Here is a 19,563-nt window from a genome sequence, read left to right as displayed (position 1 = left end):
GTCACACCGCAGGACATGCAGAGATCCAGGACGAGGTCGTCCAAGTGAGAGGTCGCATGCGGCAGGGTAGCCTCAGAGCGTTGGCAGTCAGCACCCAGAGGTCGGCGAGGGAACACTTCGTTCAACCGCCACCACACCTGTCTTTGCTCGCTCCATCACCTGGACAGACAGACAGACAATGAACTTTATTATTTATCACCTGGAGACAAAAAAAAAAGAGCAAATCGCAAAGGCAATGAGGGAAAGAAGTAGTTGCAAAGAATCCCCGAGTGAGTGCCATATACAGTCAAACACGGATATATTGAACCCACATATATTGAATTTTCGGCTATATCGAAGTCATAAATTATCCCCTTGAAAATCCTTTGTAAAAGTATAGAAATTTGCACGTTTATATCGAATGGTATTTTTACCCGCCATTGGATATATCGAACGGCGCGCGAGCTGGAAGGTGCGCTTCGGCACTCGCTGCTTCCCACAGCCTTCGTGGCACCGTGCCTCCGCCGACACCCGAAACGCTCGCAAAACGTGAGGGCGAGAGGGCTTGGACTGTACTCCTGTTGGGCGCGTTCTCCAACTTGCGGAACGGCTTTTTCTTTCTTCTTTTTTTCTCTCTATCTCTTTCTTATGCTTTCTCTGCTTTACCGTTGGCTCAGAGAGTAGGAACGAAGGAGCCAGCGGCCTCCTCCTTTCGCCTTTTCTTTCTTTTTTGTTGCTGTTTTCTGAGTTTTGATCAGCCAACCACAGCCTGCGCCTTTCGTAATTGCTCAGCCAACCACAGCTCGCGCCTTTCGTACATCGTTGCTGCCTTCGTAGGTAGCCGGGTCGTCGGGTAGCCCGGATTGGCCTCGAGGAGTTACGGAGTCGCCCTCTATCGGACGCGCCTCGATTGCGTGCTAGGCAGGATGCCGCCGGCGCGCTCCCCATAGGTTTTGCTGTTGGCGCTCTACAAAAACACCTCGCGGAAGCCCTCCAGGGCATTTCTGTAAGTACTTTCGAAATGAACTGTGTTCTTTACTGTCAAGATAATCATTTTCGACGAACTGAAAGCACAAGATAGTCTACAGTCGCTGTCTCTTTTGCAGAAAACCGAGCACCCGCTTCACGCTGTCACCCGCGTTGGAGGACCCCTGAACCGGCTTCTTGCGTGAAAAGTAAGTCACACTCGCTGAGTGCAAACTATGTGAAATATCTCGTTAGAGTAGACTGTCTGTATAACCAAACGGAGAATAACAGAAAGAAGCCTCAAGCCAGTGATCGCACGGGTTCGCGACGACTGACGGTGCCTCTACATGTATGAGCGTCTGCATGTATGTTCGTACTGATGGTTTCGCTTTTGCTACGAGCACGTTTTGGCACCGTGCTGTGAACGTTTAGGCCGCAAAAATGAGAATTTGTGAGTAAACAAACCACTGCTGTTGCACGCGGACGCTATCAGAGCAGTTCAAAAACAATTCCTTACAACTGTGGTTTCGGTGCGCCTGACAACTTTGTGATCTGCCGTCCCGACGATTCAGTGCTTTTTTTCTTTTTCGGTCTAATTCTGCTACGTTTCAATGTCATTTGACAAGTGTCTCGCAGTGCGTAGTGATCGGTCTTCTCAGCGGGCAAATGCCGCTGCTTCTGTTTCTTATTCAGCGCATTCGTTTCGTTTGGTGCTCACACAAAACGTGAGCAAATGCGATGCCTTTTTTTAATGCTCCTTATTATCGTTCCGTTTGCATTCCAGTGAACTTGCCACTCTCTGTGATCAACAAATTCATAGCCAAAGCTTCACCACTTCGAGATTGCTGGTGGAAGGAGAACCAGTCTACGAGACCGAGCATGTAGTAGCATGCGACGCCTAGGAAAAGAAAGAAAATACAGTACGCGGGAGAATCAGTACATCGACTGACAAGAAGAAGCTGGCTTTCGCCTTCTAGTCATCTTTAACGAATGCATAAGGGACCCTGTGCGTTTTTTAATTCAACGTATCTAAACAATGACTTGTGCATCTGCAGCCGATTTTGTGGACGCTGAGCGCGGGGCTGACGATCAAGAGGTCGCATTGGAGGGTTCTGAGATGGCATCGCACGTGGTGAAATGTAGCGCTTTTACCATCCTGTGGCAGATAAGCATCATTTGCCGGCGGGAAGCGCGCGCGAGCCATCGTCTCAGTGCGCGCTGTCTGCTACTGACCGAACATCGCAGGCCCGACGCAGTAACGAAAGACTTCGTCGCGGAAGTGCTTGTTGCACACAAGACTCGTAGCGGATGGCTACTTGCCAGTTCTGAGCTTTACAACCCATGCTTCACGCTGTTTCTTGTCCCGCGGTTACCAGTGCAGGCTGACACTGGGCTCCTTTGCGTAAGCGCGGCGCTGCGGCACCGAGCGGTTAGAGGCCCCATGTTCGTCGCCTTCGGAGGCAGCCACTCTATTAAAATGGTTTCAATTTAGTAGAAAATGAGAGAAAACTTCCGAATTTGAATAGACCGCAGCGCATGTGGGACTTGAAACTCGTTTTCAGAGCACGCAGCAGTGCGCCACAAACAGCCGACGCGGCCGCGGAGACCACGTGATCCTGCCAAGTACGTCACGCCGACGGTGGTGCCGGCGTTTCCAGTGGTGGGCCTCGAGGCCAATAGCCATCGCCGCCATCGCGACTGATTGCGAGCGTTTTGCTGGCGGAGTCCACTTCCGTGAGTTTTCGCATACCACTGCATTCCTCTTTTGCATGCGCTCTGTGCGTGCTGTGCAGAGGCGCTGCGGACTGCTTGAATTTTCGACTTCTCGTGTAGCAATGGCTAGCGTCAAGAAGCGCAAGAACCATGACTTTGCGACGAAGTTGAAAGCCATACAGCGTGTTGAGGCGGGCGAAAAAAGTTCTATGGTGGGGGACGAAATCGGGATAGCACGGAGCACTATGAGCACCTTGTTGAAGAACAAGGCGGATGTCAAGGCAAAGGCGGCGGAGCAGCGAACGTCGGGAGCCTGTTGTGTGCGCGCTCCTGCCCTCGGGAAAGTAGAAAAGACGCTCTATGCCTGGTTCCCTCTTCCCGGCTGCTGTTCCACCCGAAGTGTCTGCGGACGATTTCGTGGAAGCGGACTGCAATGTTCAGGCTGTTGCGAGCCTCGCTGATGAGGACATTGTAGCTGCGGTCGCAGGGACCCAGGATGCCCAGGCCGACAGTTCAAGCGGCGACGAAGATCATCCGGACGAGGCGGCGGCTACACGCGCGTACTCTGCCGCTGAAGTGGCAGAAGCGTTCGGCTTGATTCGCTGTTGTTGCGGCGACATGGAGGGAACCGGGCTGTCGCACCTGGACAGCCTCGTTAAGATCGAGGCCAGCGTCTTCAACTTCATTTCGAAGACGAAGAAGCAGGTCAAGATAAATGATTTTTTTTTTTTCACGCAAATAACACGTTCTGTTGCATCGTGTGCGTGGAATTAGTTGTCAATTCTTGAATGAGCTGATTGTAGGTGATCGTTCGCCACTGGGAAGGTCTTGGGGCCTGTATTTTTTTATATCGAATTTTTCATATATCGAACGATCCCCTTTGAGTTCGATATATCCGTGTTCAACTGTAGCATAATACAGGGTGCATAGAAGGGAAAACAGCACGAATTTTTGGACGAACACAAAAGGGAGACAGACGACAACAGACGCTGACTTCAGCGTCTGTTGTCGTCTGTCTCCCTTTTGTGTTCGTCCAAAAATTCGCGCTGTTTTCCCTTCTATGCACAATGAACCAACTTGCCCAAGCCTTAACCCTAGCAATACAGGGTGATTCCTTTAGAACTGACCTATTTCACTGGGCTGTAGTTTTGTTAGAAATTATCTGATTTTAATGCGGTCTGCGGCAAACGATTCAGGAATGATGGAAATTTAATGGCCTATCCCACTTTTTTTAATGTGCAATGCAAAAAAAAAGGATAAATAAGAAATAAAGAACACCGCAACATTCCATGAAATTCCATACAAGAGGCATCCGAAGTCACCAGATCTATCGTCCTCAGATTTCTTCTTGCAGAGTTTTCTGAAGAGTCGTGTCAATCGCAATAAACCAAGAACTGGACGAATTAAAGGCCAACATTTCTAAGGAAATAGCAAACATCACTGCCGACACATTGCGGAGTGTTACAGCCAACATGGAGCGGCGAGTTCGGCTATGACTATGCCAGGAGGGTGGTCATTTTCAATACTTGCTGTAGGGTAAGCGATGATAAACAATTATAACTTATAACAACATTTACAAGATTTTTACAAACTTTTGTTAGACACGTTTGGCATGCCTCATGAAAATCAGTTGTTAACGTTTTATAGGTGAAAGCCATCCCTCCTTGCATAGCATTTCGTAGTTTTCGTTATTTCTTATTTATTCTCTTTTTTTCTGGCATTGCATGTCAAAAAATGCCCGAGCCATAAAATTTCCATCCTTCCTCAATTTTCGCTGCCTAAGTTTTTTGAATCTCACAGAACTTTGGGGCCTAAACATCTGCGACAATGCCTGTAGAGAGGCTTCGACGAGACCGGCTCACCTGTCTTGGGCATCCTTCCTCCAGGAGGAGAGGTAGGTTAGAGACCAGCGGCTGGGCATAGGGCCAAAGCTGGGGCAGCGGCATCGTGTTCAGCCGGTCCAGCTGTGACATCAGGTCGATGGGACACTTGTGCAAGCGGCTGAAGGCTGCACAATGTTCCACAAAACACACTGTTACCTCATTTGGAAAATGGCGCTATTTGATGCTTGAAATCACAAGTGCACAGCCAAAGCACGGATAAAATGCACTCGCCAAGAAATGTACTACGTTTTTATATTTTGCTTAGTGGAGTCAAGCAGTACAGAACAGATCAGCAACACACTCTCTGCCCTTATCACATCAGATAAATGCCGCACACATTTCTGAGAGGTTTTCGTTAGGGGTGTGCGAATATTCTTCTAATAGTGCTTGCTATTCGATACGATTTGCACTGGAATTTTGCTATTCGAACTATTCGAACTTCCCGAAAATAAATATAACGACGATAAATCGGCATGCAGCGTGCTGGGTCTTGCATTTTGGGGCGCCAATGTGCGAAGCTGCTAGCCGCTTCCACCGGTGCTCTGAGCGGTCGCTGTGCAACGAGCTTGGCTGAAGGGTCCGTTGCCGATGCGTAAAGTGCCTATCCACGATTACGAGGAGCCAGCGGGCGATGCGATTCATTGCTTGCAATGAAGCCCATAGCAGCATCTTCGCTTTCGCGAAAAAGCTGCATCTAATGCGAGCTAGGCCTAGCTACTACTTCGTGCAGTAAGCTCAGTTGGAGTGTCCGTGGCCGCGGTGCCCGATGTTTCAAAGTACGTCATGCTCAATCACGAGTACAAATAGTCGTCCAGCGTTGGTCTTCGTCACGAGGTCAGAAGGGCTGACAAGCAGAACCTCTAACCGCGGGTTCCACAAGTTGGTCTGAGACGCGCGTCTGCGATGTTTGCTACAAGCGCAGTGCACTATTGTAATCTGATGATTGAGGTTTCGCTTGAAGCTGCCAAAATAAACTGCAATTACATTTTAAGTGATCGTCGACCCGTGAACACAGAACGAACAAACGCGTCACTAAGTAGCGCAACTGTCGACAACCGTGACCTCGCGACGCACAAGCAGCAGACGACGCTCTCCCGGAGCGAGCTTCGGACCAATGGCGAGGTGTGCTGCAGCAACATCGCGGATGCAGCCAATGGGAGAATTGAAAACGAACTTTAAACATTTGTTTTTTGTACACTTGTTTCTGAATGGACGACCTAGCTGAAGCGGGAAATTTGAAGACGGAAAAATTGTCTTTCCGACGAGCTCAAAATGGCGGCACCCGGTTGTACCATTGCGGATCTATACCGTATATACTCGTGTAAGGGCCGCACTTTTTTTTCGAAATTTTTGCTTGGTGCGGTCCTTACACGAATCAGGCCGATGACAGCTCACCAAAGGTCTGTACTGTTTCCGCAACATTAGCGGAGTGTAAGAGAGTCGCAAATGACATTCCAGGAATGTTTTTATTACGATTCCATTTCGCTATCGCTGTCCTCGTTCTCGGAAGAGCTCGCCTCGGCGTCGGTGTCCTCCCAGAGACGTTCGTCCTCAGCGCCGCTCATGCAGTTTGAAATTCCAGTCACCTCGAAGCTTTTCGCGACTGTTTCAAATGACACGGCACGCCACACACTCAAAATCCACGCACACACTTGTTGTAGCGATGCCCACCCCCGACTTGCTTTGAATTGTGCCTGGGGTATTTCCATGTGGCGAGCGATGGCCAGGGCTTTCACGCGGATCATGTCAGTTGAGACCGCGCAGCCGTCCCTTCGAGTGTCGATGACATATTTGACAAGTTCGCCTTCGAGTTCCGGGTACTTGCACTTCTTTCCGCGAAATGCCTTTCGGCTTCTGTTGGTATCAGCGAGGGCATCTTTCTGTTTCATCCAGTAATGCACGCGCTTCTCATCGATGTCAAATTTGCGTCCAGCTTCTCGCTTGCCGTGCTCCTCGGCATATTCAATCACTTGCAGTTTAAAGGCTGCAGTGAAAGATCTCAAGTGCCGGCCCATCGTCCCTCACCTGCGATGGCTCAAACGGGGCTCACTACTGCAGACAAAGTGACACCGACAACACCGATGTGAAGAAACACTGCCAAGCTACCCACACGATGCCAACGATGCGCCACACAAACCAATAATGGCGCCGTCGAGGTCGGCGGAAGCGGAAAATCTGGCAGCGCCATCTAGCTGCAATTTAACTAACTACACTTTTCTGGCGGGACTTTTTGAATTTTTTTTCGAAATTCCCCCTCCAAAGTAGGCGTGCGGCCCTTACACGAGGGCGGCCCTTACACGAGTATACAATAGAACCCCGCTGTTACGTTCCTCACTGCTGCGTTTTCCCGGCTGTTACGTCGTTTTCCGCCGGTCCCGGCATAGCTCCCATAGGATACAATGTATTGGGAACCCCGCTGTTACGTCGTAACTGTCGGACCGTTCCCGTATGATACGTCGCGAAGTGCGCCCGGAGCCGACCGAGTGACTACCAAAGAGAGCGGCCATGGCGCATTTTCACGCAGCTTGGCCTCGTTTGACCGTAATATTAGCCGCATGAGAGGCAACAGAATCTTTCAATTGATGCAAACAAAAGCATGGCCTTCGAGATTCAAATTGCAAATATGGCGTCTATGACGTAACTGCTCGCGAAAGCAAGGCCTTCGAAATTGGCATTTACTATTGACAAAAGCATAGCCTCTGAGATTTGCATTGCACAAACATGGCGTGTATGACGTAATTGCTTGCGAAAGCAAGGCCTTCGAGATTGGCATTCACTTCTGCCATCGTGTTGGCGTAGACTCATCATCATCGTTATTTGTCGGAGAACGGGAAGAGTTCGAGCTGGTTGGAGCTCGCATGGTCGTGCCTGCGGTCCGCGGTCGGACTCGCCGCGCCAGTCGTGATTGTGTGTGCTTAGTTCTTTCATGCCTACAGCTGTTGGTGTTAAAAAAATCACATACGTTGATTACATTTCTGTGGATAAGGCCGTCCTAAGCTCCGCGATTCTATCCATCGACTAGATCACGGCTGAGCGCGCCAATTTTCGTGCTGCTCGTAAGAATTGAAATAAAATTCTGTACCACTAAATATTTTGCTGTTTTTCCTGTTTTTCAGCTCTTACGTTTCCCGTCTCTTACGTTTATTTCCTACGGTCCCTTCAAAAACGTATCAGCGGGGTTCTACTGTATACGGTAATTTCTTAGAATATAATTGAGAATATGCTTAGGGATCCTCTGCAATTTGTCTGTACTTCCGCTTCGAAGTACAGTCGAACCCGGGTATATCGAACTCGCCAAAAAACGTTTATTAGTTCGATATATGGCATAATTCGATATAGGCCTGCTATAGTATTTTGACACAAAGGCACATAACAATAAGAAAAGTACTTTATTAATATGGTGGCTTACTTGCGTGCCCTACTTTGGAACAAAATAGTCCTGGATTTTCTTCTGTGTCAACGACTTCGCTGCCTGCGACAGCACGCACGCCTCCACGTTGTCCAACGAGTCGGAGCAGCCTTCCACATTCACGCAATAGCGCCGGACCAACGCAAGTGCACTAATCACTTCGGAGGATGTAGGCAATGGGCCATCGTCAATTTCCTTATTGCTGTCGCTTTGGCTCGTGGTCGGCACGACGTCTGCAACGTAGCCCTCATCTTGTAGCTCACCCATGCTGGCGACATCATCGTCCGCACTGATGAACTCGTCGAATGTCGATCCGTCGATAGCTCCCGGGAACTCAAGGTGCTCCTTGGAATTTTGTACGCGGCGGCGACGTCGGACTTCTTTTCACCGCGCTTGACCCGATTTATGATTTCGAGTTTCGCGGCGAACGGCAAATTCTGCCTCTTTGCACAAGCCATGATGACAGCGCGCCAATAAAGTTCACAGAGCACCAACAGGCAACACCACCAGCACGGACCACGCTGAATGAGGACTCGAGAAAAACAGGCAGCAGCAGGCACACAAGCATAAAGAAAGAAAAAATGGCGCTCACTTCTACCGCCTCCGCGCCTCGGAGAAAGCACGACGGCCTCTGATTGGCTGTAAGCGCTGCGAGCGGGCCAGGATCATTTCTTGCAGGGGGATGTTCGCCCGTGCACAACCGGGTCTAAACCACATTTTCTAGGGTGGCGCCGGCAGTTTTCCCCGCCACCGCGAGGGAAAGCTAACTTGCTGGGGCACTTTTGAGGCACATGGAGTTTGATATATCGGTTGTCGTTGCTATTTTCGTTCGATGTAACAGTAACTTTTGCTATATATTCTCAATGTAAATTTACCGTGTTTAGAAATTGTTCGACATACGGGATAATTTGATATAAACGGGTTCGATATAGTCGGGCTCGACTGTATTCGAAAAACATTTGAGAAATATTAAGAAACTATTCGATTTGATTCGCACTCAAAATTTTGCTAATATAGCGCAGCACTAGTTTTCGTGCATTCACCTTTTACACACTGGCAGACAAAAGAACCCCGCTTCTCTCCTTTCATTCCAACCATATTACTTCCTGTAGGATTTACAACACGAACAAACTCAGCTCCAACTGCTGCTAAAATATTTCAATATAATATGAGATCCAAAAGTGCCACAACTTCACTACTTATGTAGTTCATATCAAAATATTATTCTCTTTTTGCGGATATACGGCACAGTCAATAGAACAGCTGTGGAACTTAACGAGGCCCTTGTACATGAAAATTTACTTTGTAGCAAACATGCAACGACCTTGCAGTTAGCCCGAGTGACCTTTACAACTCAGCACTTTTTTACCAGAATAGGCTATTTGATTTCGGCTACATTACGTGCTTTCATTATCACATCAAGTCGTGGAAGAACCCACAACATTCTTTGTGGCAAATTATTATCAACTTAAATTGTGAGTTTCAATTTACTAAGGCCACTCAGTGGGATCCACCATAGCGGGGGATCCCATACTAATTTAGGCCATGTGGAGCTCTTAACAAGCACTTGAAGGGGCCATGACACGGTCGCCCAACAATTTGTGGTTTTCAGCGAAAAATAGAAGTAGAGGGTTTATTGCGCCTATACATGCATGAAAAATGCACTGCACAAGAATATTTCGGTACAAAATAAGCCCTAGAAGTCGCCGGCCATAAACGCCACCCACCGCCACTGACCACCATTTTTGGCAAGTGTGACGTCATGTGCTGCATGGAGCGGAGCCATCGTCTTCTACCGAAGTTTCAGCCGTTACAAATCGTTCAATTTCGATGCCAAGCTGAAGAAAGCTGAAATGGCTTAATTGCACACGCAGCTGACCAGCGAACAAAATTGTTCGCCAGAATGCAGACGCTTGCACAGCAAGCAGCTGGTTACGACATGACTCGTGAGTGCACGAGTGTTGCCCGACTCTCAGGGTCTTTATAAAAATACTAGAGCTGTGCGAATAGCAAAATTTTGGGTGCGAAGCGAATTCGAATATTGAAGTGTGAGTGCGAATCGAATCGAATATTTTTCGAATATTTCTCGAATATTTCTAGAATATTTTTCGAATACTTCGAAGCGACATTGCAGAAAAAAAAGTTGGAAAGGATTCCTAAGCATAAGATAGCAAAACGAAAGTGTTTCTTTTCGCTAGGTTGAAGCGCAATGTAGAGGCCGAATTGTATTTATGTACATGATTTGGTGCAACAGAAGTGTTGCCGACAACACTTTACACGTGATAGGCAAAGATGCCATTCCCTCAGCCTCTCCTCCTCTTTCAACTTCTGTAGAAGCCCAACTGATGTGGCGGACAAGGGCGTGCTCCCTTCAAGTCCGGAGTTCCAAATCTGCCTCGGAGACGTCGATATATAATATCTGAAATTTTGGATGCTAAAAAGCTTCGGCTTCCGATTTTTCGGACTTCCGGCCTAAATTTTAGGTCCAAAACAGCAGTAATTGAGCCCCCACCTCTGCCACATCTTTCATCTCCATGTTGGAACCAGCGTTTTCTTGAGTTAATACATTTGCGACCGTAGCGGAGCTTGAAAGGCAGCTTTGCCGCAATGCGGGGATGTGATAAGGTGAAGCATATTGAAAATCTAGGCACCACTTCTAATCGGACGTTGACTGTGTCTTGGCTATGTTCGACCGTAACGGAGCTTGAAAGGCAGCTTTGCCGCAATACAAGAGTGTGATGAGGTGAAGCATATTAAAAATCTGAAGGGGGCACTTTCAGTCGGACGTTGACTGTATTTGTTTTTGGGATGTTCGAATAGTAAAATTCCAGCGCGAATCAAATCGAATAGCAAACACCATTCGAAAAATATTCGAAATTTCAAATATTCGCACACCCCTAAAAAATACTCAAATGAGATGATGTCCTTGTCATGATGTGCGTGGTAGGCTCATCTGGTGCGCGGTGTTTGTGGGTTTGTGCTGTGCCGTGCGCCGACGAAGACGACGATGAGATAAAGAAAAGGCAGAATCGTGTCGTATAAGTCAAGGCAAGCCATGGGAAGAAGATAGAAGAGGAAGACGACGAGGGGCCTTGGGGAACGGAAACCGAATGAAGCAGTCGCAGGGTGAAGCGCTTGACGGGTCCTGGTCCCGAAGCCTACCCCTGTGCCTGGTGACTGCTCGAGCCTGGCTCCCGTCTACCGGGCGCTCCAGCAGCAGGCTCTGGTCCGTTGCGCTCGGACCCGGGCGTATTCCAGACCTGGGCCTACTACTGGCTGTCCGGGACGTCTTTGCCACATCGGCTCTGCCGCACGCCCGCTCCGACCATGCCTGTGTCATCGCTGCTGTCGGCGTAAGACGCAACGCAACTCATCGACTGATCTGCCCTTGACCGTCACACGGTGAAGTGTTCACACAAATCTTGTGTAGTGCAGTGGGGGACTACGCTGAGGGTCAGACCTAGAGTCCTTCAAGAACGTGTGTCATGCTCGTAGCTATAGGGCAGTTTTTCGCTGTTGTAACCCGCCAAGCTTCATCATTTTTTTGTGGCATTAAAGCCTTATAACTCAAGCTGCAAATGTCTTCGCCTGTCTCGGCAACAATTCTTTAGGTTGCCGTGATTACCCGAACCTTATCCCTCACAGTGCTAGACCAAATGCGCTAAAACTTCGCCCTCTTGTTTGTGGCCGCACAAGGATTAAACCACATAACATGGATTATGATAGAAAATTGGGTGTAATTGCCCCTATAAGCACAAGAGTGTTTTTTTGTATTCAACCTATGTCGCTCGATCCCTACTGGGAATCAAACCGAATAATTCTTGCTCTGCAGCAGAACGCTACAGCCACTTGTGATATTTTAGCGGGTACTGTGGCGGAGAGTAGCAATTTTATGCGAGACCAGCTAACCTTGTGCAAGGCTGGGCACAGTGCACGGTGCCCTTGGCCCCAACCGTGGTCCAAAGCGACGGTGCGGCAGGGCGGTGACCGCAGCGGCACTTTCGCCGCGGAGCCAGTCGTCCACCATGCAGAGGTGCGGATGGTGCGAGGCTAGCAGGCGCAGCAGTGGTGGGAAGAGGCCCGCATATCGTTCCTCCCGCTGCGCCCGCATCACCAAATACCGGATGGGCAGCTGGGACAGCAATTCAGCCCCGTACCGCTTCACCTGCATCGTAAGACGTACAATAAATGAACGGTATTGGAGAGGAAATTTTGCTAAAAGCTCATGCCTTTACTATGCAATTTTTGCTTTGGGTCACACGCACTAAAGTGCCGCATTTCTAGTGGGTTCAGCATACAGCTAATGCGCAGTGTACACAATTAAAGCTGAGCAAGGAATGCTTTTATTTCAGTTTTCATGCATGTGCAATAAGCTGAACTGTCTCTGGATTTTGTTATTTGCGTTTGTTATCTTGAAATGAAAATGAAACACAGCTGTACCACTCCCCTGACTGAGGCACGCAAATATGAAAACAATAACATTTGAAACATGTCTCACACATCTCGCAATATTTCACACTGCACCTGCACTGCAAGCTTGGATTGCATGTGCAAAGTGTTTTTCGTAAAACGGGCCGGAATGTAGACAGCTGGGAGTTTACTCTCCCTGTCAGTACGTTGTCATGTAGCAGGTTTATTACTTTTACTGATTTTCCCAGCACTTTGTATCAGACACATCTTTCTAATAGCTGGAAATATGGTTTAAAAATATTAAACAGTTTATGTTCTCATTTGATGTTACCACAGAGAATTTTTACACAGGCGCCAGTAAACTTGACAAACTCACTGAAGCACACAAAATTCGCAATCCGTTCTGCACCTGTCGTGATCTCAAAGTTGCAAGAAGCTGTAGCAACAGTACATTTTCCACTGACAGAATTATTAGCTGGTTCTGGAACTGGATAATTCTTCAGATATTCTCGTAGTGAAACAAAAGTCTTTCACTGCTGAGTTCTGCTGCAATGACACTCATGCACTTCACTGGACTTCCTCTTCAGGGCACCAAGCATAGTACCTTGCGACCAGAGGACACGATGGCCTTCATGTTGTTCAGTCGGGTGTCCTCATACAGTAGTAAGTAATACAGTAGCAGCAGTTGAGGTACCGTCATATCTCCGTTGTCATCTCGGGCACCCGAACCTGCATTGAAATAAGGTCACAAAGGAAACATTAATGCGAGGCAAGCATGTCTGGTTAAAAAGAGACTAAAAAATTAACAATTGATCATCTAGGGAAGTGCACTTGCAAAAGCCCAAAGAGACTAAAAAATTAACAATAGATCATCTAGGGAAGTGCACTTGCAAAAGCCCATCAACACTAGCTTGTTGGAAAAGCCATTGGTTAATGCTTAAAAGCAAAAAAGAAAACTATGGGCTAACATTTGCAGTCTTTTTATGTAGCGCAAGAAACGCGGGGTCATAGAACAGGCACGCGTGGGACGCTCGTGTGAGTTGTGAGCGCCTCGTGCGTGTCTGTTATTCTGTCTGTGGATTTTGGTACTACATGAAAAAACTAAATCTTACACCAACAAGCCCATATTTCTAAACTTATGAGCTAAGTTCACGATTTTCTCATTTTGTGCCTAAACATCACTGCCTGTTCACCATCACAATAACAGTTACACCAGTACAACAGTCACTATAAAATCAAACTGCAACCAGCAGTGCAACGTGTCATGCAACATGCCTACACCAATGCGCATGCTCAAGCGACGACACACACACGCACACACCCGGTTTCCCACCATTGGGTGCTTTGCCATCCTGAAGAGAAGTGCCGAACATGGAAGCGATCTCCTCCTCAGACAGTGGCTCGTTGGTCATCTCCTGGGCCGAGTTCTTGCAGCTGGGCACGATGACCGAGTTGACGTACACCTCAACCAACGCCGGAAGGATCGGGTGCAGGGGTGCCGTGCTGGCACAGATCTGCTTGAACACCCAGTCCTTGATGCGCACCTGCCACCACGATGAAACAATAAGGTGATGGTGGCTCCAACTTGTGCAAGTATAAATTTTTTTTTCTCTTGCGACTAGCAGCAAACAATCCCCTCTAAATCAGTGACTCATTACTAAACAAGCGAGACAAAATATAAAATAACACTTTGTGTAAGCAATTCCATGCTCTAAAAGCAAGCTTTTAGTATAAACCTGCACTTGGTTCTTCTTTCAATCACATTAAATGACACATTAGTGTTACTTTAATCGTTCAAGCACTCACCGGCTCTCGCTGACTGTTTGATTGTGACCGACCAACAGACTTATGGCACTTAACATCTCAAAGCCTTGCTAAGGCTATTACTGATGCAACAATGCAGGACTTCAGGTTAGTATTTCATTCCTGAACCTTTTTACAAATGTTATTCTGAATCTAACATGACGGAACACTTCACTGCAAGCGATACTTTCAATGCGGATGTAAACACGGGAGGACACTTCTTAGTTCTTTGTGCCTACATCTACATCGTTACATACGTGTCGAAAGTATAGCTTGTAGCAGTTTTCCGTCATGTCACAGAACTGATTCACATTGTCTGAGTCCTAGTAAAAAAATATATTTTTACATTCTGCCTGTATTAGAACGTGGGCACTACAAACGACAATCAAATCCATGACCTAGAAAGCCATGGCCACTAATTCAGAGGACAGCTGCTCTTACCATACAGCCTTAGCATTTGATTTCTCTGCACTGGAGTGGAAGTCTTTAGAACGGGACAAATATAATATTGGATAAACATATTATTGGGCCTGGCTGGTTATGCCATTCTACATTACGTAACCTACCTAGTCAGTTTTGAGAATGACTCAGATTAAACTGAAACTGACATTGACAGCAGCACTGCATGCTAAATGAAAGCTGCTGTGCAGCGACCCTTGCCTTGTGCTTGGTGAATGCCCTGCTCTTGAGAAGCTGGTAGATGCAGTGAACAGGAAGGAAGCCTGCAGTGTTGGCGTTGAGGTTCGGGGTCACTGCGACTTTGACCGCATGTGCCGTAACCACCTGAACCAAGACAAAGCAGAAAAAAATTGTCAGAGACGTATACAGGGTGCAAAAGTATCAACTGCAAGGCAATCGAGGGTCGGGCCATTCAAGCAGAGGCAATGAAAAAATAGCAAACGAGAAAATCATGAAGTTCTGTACAAAAGTTCGCACTCCATTCGTAATTCATTCATGGTGCCCGTCCAGTCTTGTGTTTCTCCATCTTCATCTCCATTTTTTTTCGTGCCTGACATCATTACCAGTCACACGTAAAGCCCTACGTAAGTCAGGATATGTATTATCTAATACAGTATAACCTCGTTACAACAGATCTGTTTACAACAGACATTCGGATATTACATACCATTTTGCGGCGTTATGCCGACCTCCGTATTTGTTCCATTGATTGAGCTTCGTTTACAACGGATTCTGGTACAACGGACATTCGGATATAATTGACTAAAATGTCAGGCCAGCAAGGTGGTCATGACTCCTTTAGAGCGGACTTTTCTACCACAGACATACCAAATTCAATAACTTCCGACTTCAAACATCGCTTAGCATACTTTCGGGATGGGAACAGCGCGCCGCGGATATCGACGTACCGATTTAAGAACGAAAGCCGCCGATCTCCGGTCTGTCAATGATCAGCTATGTCTAGCTATAGCGACAAAATATCGGCGCGCAGCGTGCTTGGTGCTGCGTTTTGGGACGCTGACGCATGAAATTGCTAGCCGCTGCCACCGCTTCTCCGAGTGGTCGCTGCGCGGCGAGCTTGGCCGCAGGGTCCGCTGCCGATGCGCAAAATGCCCATCCGTGGTACTGAGTAGCCAGCAGGTGATGCGATTCGTTGGTTGTGACGAAGGACAGTGCCGCTTCTTTGCTTTCGCATGTCCGCTGGCGCGATGTTCTGGCCCGCAAAGTTCGGATTTGCCTCGTACATCGGCACCGTGAGCAGAGTTAGGCCCACCCACGACATCGAGTCTGCACCGAGTAGAAAGCTTGGCTGCGATGTGTGTGGCCGCGGTGCCCGATGTTTCAAAGTATGTCATGTTCGATTGCAAGTACAAAGAGTTGTCTCGCGGTGGTCTTCGTCACAAGCTCCGAAGTGCTGATAAGAAGAACCTCTAACAGCGGTTCCAACAAGTCAATGCTATTACAGTCGCACATCTGCGATGTTCTATGCACGTATGCGATGTTCGCGACGAGTGCGGCGCGCGCTATCGTAATCAGATGATTGAGCTTCCGCTTGCAGCTGCCAAACTAAAGCATTCTAAATTATCGTTGACCCGTGAACACAGAACGAGTGCAAACGCGTCACTAAGTAGCGCAATTTTCGACAGCCACGGCCTTGTGACGCACAAGCAGCAGACGACGATCCTGAAGCGAGCATCACGGCAGAAGCAGCCGATCGGAGGCGTCTAACTGAACTTTAAACGTGCTTTTTGTACGCTTGTTACTGAATGGAGGAGCTAGCTGAAACAGAGAACTTGGAACATGGACAAATGCTCTTTACGACAAGCCCAAAATGATGGCGCCCGGTTGCGCCGTTGCCGAGCTATAATTTTGAAAAACGCTGTTCTTTTTTTAGCTATTTCCACAATTTTCGCCAAGTCTGCAGACGCAAGAAAATTTTTTATAGCACTTCTACGTTGTTTTCAATGAAGATATTTTGGAATCGGATAGAAAGTGGGCTACAGGAACTGAAAATGCGATTTTCCAAAAATCGCATTTTTTTGGTCCCCCATTCAAAATGAGACCATTTTTGTCACTCGTAATTCTCTCCGGCTATAACAGACCCTTTCAGCGTTTACACAAAAGTCTGTTGTAACAGTACTTGGATTTTATACTCCCTTTACAACAGACCAGAATCCTCTTCACTATACACTGGTGCAGGGCCCACAAAGTACACATTCCTTTTTTCACATACCAAGTTCTTTCACGATTCCTTTATTCCCACTACCTCGAACGAATGGAACCACCTACCCTCCTCTGTTGCCCAATTGACCGATGTCACTGCTTTTAAGGCTGCTGTTGAATGCGATGTTTACTCTTAGCAGCATTTTTCTTTGTTCACTCTTATTTTTCTTATTACTATGTATACTCTTACCCACTCCCTTCTGTAACGCCTTCGGGCCCTGAAGGTACTGAAATAAATAAATAAATAAATAAATATAAAGGTCTGTTGTAATGAGGTTATACTGTAGTCTGATAAGACAAGTATGACTTACCTTATCAGACTACTTACGTATCTTCAATGTTTTAAAAACAATGTCTTCGTTGGACACTTCCATACGCATTCTGTAATAAGGTTTTACAAATTCTGACTCAACATAACTGCTGCATTTGCTCATGTATAACCAGCACCAGCTTGTGCTGGCTAAATGACAGCTAACTCTTTGCCATCCTCTGTTTAACGGCAACACTGTATTCGTTCAATCTCAATCCAATTACAGTCGCCGACCGTTTATTCGGACTCAGCGGGAACCGCCGAAAAGTCCGAATAATCGGGAGTCCGAAAAAGGGATTCACCAGAAAAAAGCACTTTTATTGGCCCGGCGGCCGGAAAAAACTTGTAAGAGCGCGTCTGTACACATGTACGCTTCCGTGCGACCAAGTCGGCCTGTATTTCAGCCAATGTGTGGCCACCCCTACGGGTCGGCAATAGCACTGCAACAGCCTACGCTAAATCCACATTTGATGGCTGTGGTGTGGGAGGTGCGTCATCACGGCAGTCGCTGTCCACATGCGCTGGTTCGAGTAGCTGACGGATGATCTCATCGCCCAACTCGGCGAAAACTCCCCAGCAACTTCCACCTGGTGAATAATCACCGCTTTTTTCACCATCGTTAGGGCCTCGTAGTTGCCGCGTTTCTTTAGTTCCGACGGCGCACATGGAACGGGCGGCGTCGGAGCAACACCTCTCACGCCAAGCAACAGACTAAGCTCGGGACGCAGATCAGGCCTAGCCACAGAAACATCTCACAACGCAGATCCTCACACGCCAAAAGGAAACGACGTTGGGCTAGTTGATGTTGCAGTGCTTCTGTTGTACTCTCTTTGTCCGAATTAGGATCCGCGTCGTACTCGTACGCGCTGTCATTCGTCTCAAAACGCCGCACCGAGCCGATTCCAATCTTGGCTTGGCTTGGCCTGCTGTTTGGCCGTGGTAGCCGGTCAATGGATACTTGACTGGCTAAAGCCAAAAGGCAGCCGTTACATGTAGCCAACAATTATAGCCTTCGAGATCGGTAATTTCCGCGTGGATTTTTGACACTGGCACTATCTCCAGTTATAGCCAGTGCAACATTTCAGTGCTGGCAACCTAGCAAAAATATTGTAAACATTGCTGACAGCGTGTCAAGGCGTTCAACGTCGCACTCGATCAGGCAGCCGGAGTCCGAAAAATCGAACGGCGGGCTGTGGGGTGTCCGAATTTTCGGTCGTGAGTTTACATTACTTCAATGGGACGAGTGGCGGTGCCGCAAAGGTGTCCGAATAAACGAGCATGTCCGAATTTTCAGCGTCCGAATAAACGGTCGGCGACTGTACTGCGCTGCCTACCAATATTTTCTTCCTTTGCACTTTCCCACTTTTTCACTTTTTTATGAGTTATACCGTCGACAACTTCATAATCTAGTGATACTAATTTGCATAATCTTTCACAACATCACAGCATGCATGCAAAGTACTAGGAAGCAACTGAGTAGGCCACCTGATCAGTGAAGAGTTCTTGGGTGAAGATGGTCTTCATCTTGGCCAGGCTGTTGGGTCGAATGGGTATCTTCATGCCCAGCGTGGAGCACACCAGGTCGGCTATGGGCGTGAGCTGGTTGCTGTGAAAGTGGATCGCTATCAGCAGCAACATCTCCCCGAAGGAAGCACTCACACCACTCGTCCTACAAGCAAAATAAAAGAAGAAATGTGATAACAGTGATAACATAAATGGCACCACTGCACTGACCTAATAAAGGTTAGACAAAAGCAACTAAATATGGAAATACTGAACTAGGGGCAATAAAAGCATTGTTATAAACTGATATAGGGTACATCATAAGGGAGGGTTCTCAGCAACACTGCAGATGAAAAATAATGTCCAGACCATAACATACGAATAAGCTAGGTGCAACATAGCAAGAGGCTTGAAATCTCATGACTTAGCGCAACATGACGAGCAGCATACTGCAGCGATGTGTACAGATGCACGATCACCTCCATATGTCGTCGAGTCCACGTGTGGCATAGGGAAATGAACTGTAAGTGCTTTGTTGTATTGCGTCTGCAAACTTGCATTGCCTCTCAGGCAGCACAATCTGCATTTACTTGACCTTCAACATAGCTTTTCTATCATGCTAGCTTCAGTAAGTGTCTCGTATTCCAACATCCTTATTGTTGTTACTACATCGGTTTTGTTTCTATAAGCTTTTACATTAACCATCTCGTATGCAAACATTCCTATTGCCATCACAACCCTTGCTCTGCATCTAATATAAGCTTTTTTCATTGGGGCATGAGCACATGCCCTCAACACACTGAAGCATGTCAGTGTCACAAAACAAACATGTATGCTACCGTGCACCCTGCACATTAAAGTAGGAACAGACAGGGCCTCACGATAGTCCACAAAAGCATTGTAGA

At 47.5% G+C, this 19,563-nt stretch overlaps 1 protein-coding gene across 1 annotated transcript in view; it reads right to left on the bottom strand.

Moving 5' to 3' along the window:
• Positions 1 to 44: 44 nt before the first annotated feature.
• The window catches only part of LOC119390226 (integrator complex subunit 2-like), a 29,736-nt gene continuing 10,217 nt past the window's right edge, over positions 45 to 19,563 (bottom strand). Inside the window, 7 exon segments of the mRNA XM_037657792.2 lie at positions 45 to 159; positions 4,521 to 4,666; positions 11,860 to 12,115; positions 12,965 to 13,089; positions 13,682 to 13,904; positions 14,824 to 14,946; positions 18,641 to 18,824. Of these exon segments, the coding sequence (XP_037513720.1) occupies positions 88 to 159; positions 4,521 to 4,666; positions 11,860 to 12,115; positions 12,965 to 13,089; positions 13,682 to 13,904; positions 14,824 to 14,946; positions 18,641 to 18,824 (1,129 nt within the window). The 3' untranslated portion in view covers positions 45 to 87.

The sequence above is a fragment of the Rhipicephalus sanguineus genome, chromosome 4, assembly GCF_013339695.2.
Source record: "Rhipicephalus sanguineus isolate Rsan-2018 chromosome 4, BIME_Rsan_1.4, whole genome shotgun sequence".
Taxonomy (NCBI): domain Eukaryota; kingdom Metazoa; phylum Arthropoda; class Arachnida; order Ixodida; family Ixodidae; genus Rhipicephalus; species Rhipicephalus sanguineus.
The sequence above is the reverse complement of the archived record's forward strand: the minus strand, read 5'-3'. Positions and strand labels throughout refer to the sequence as shown.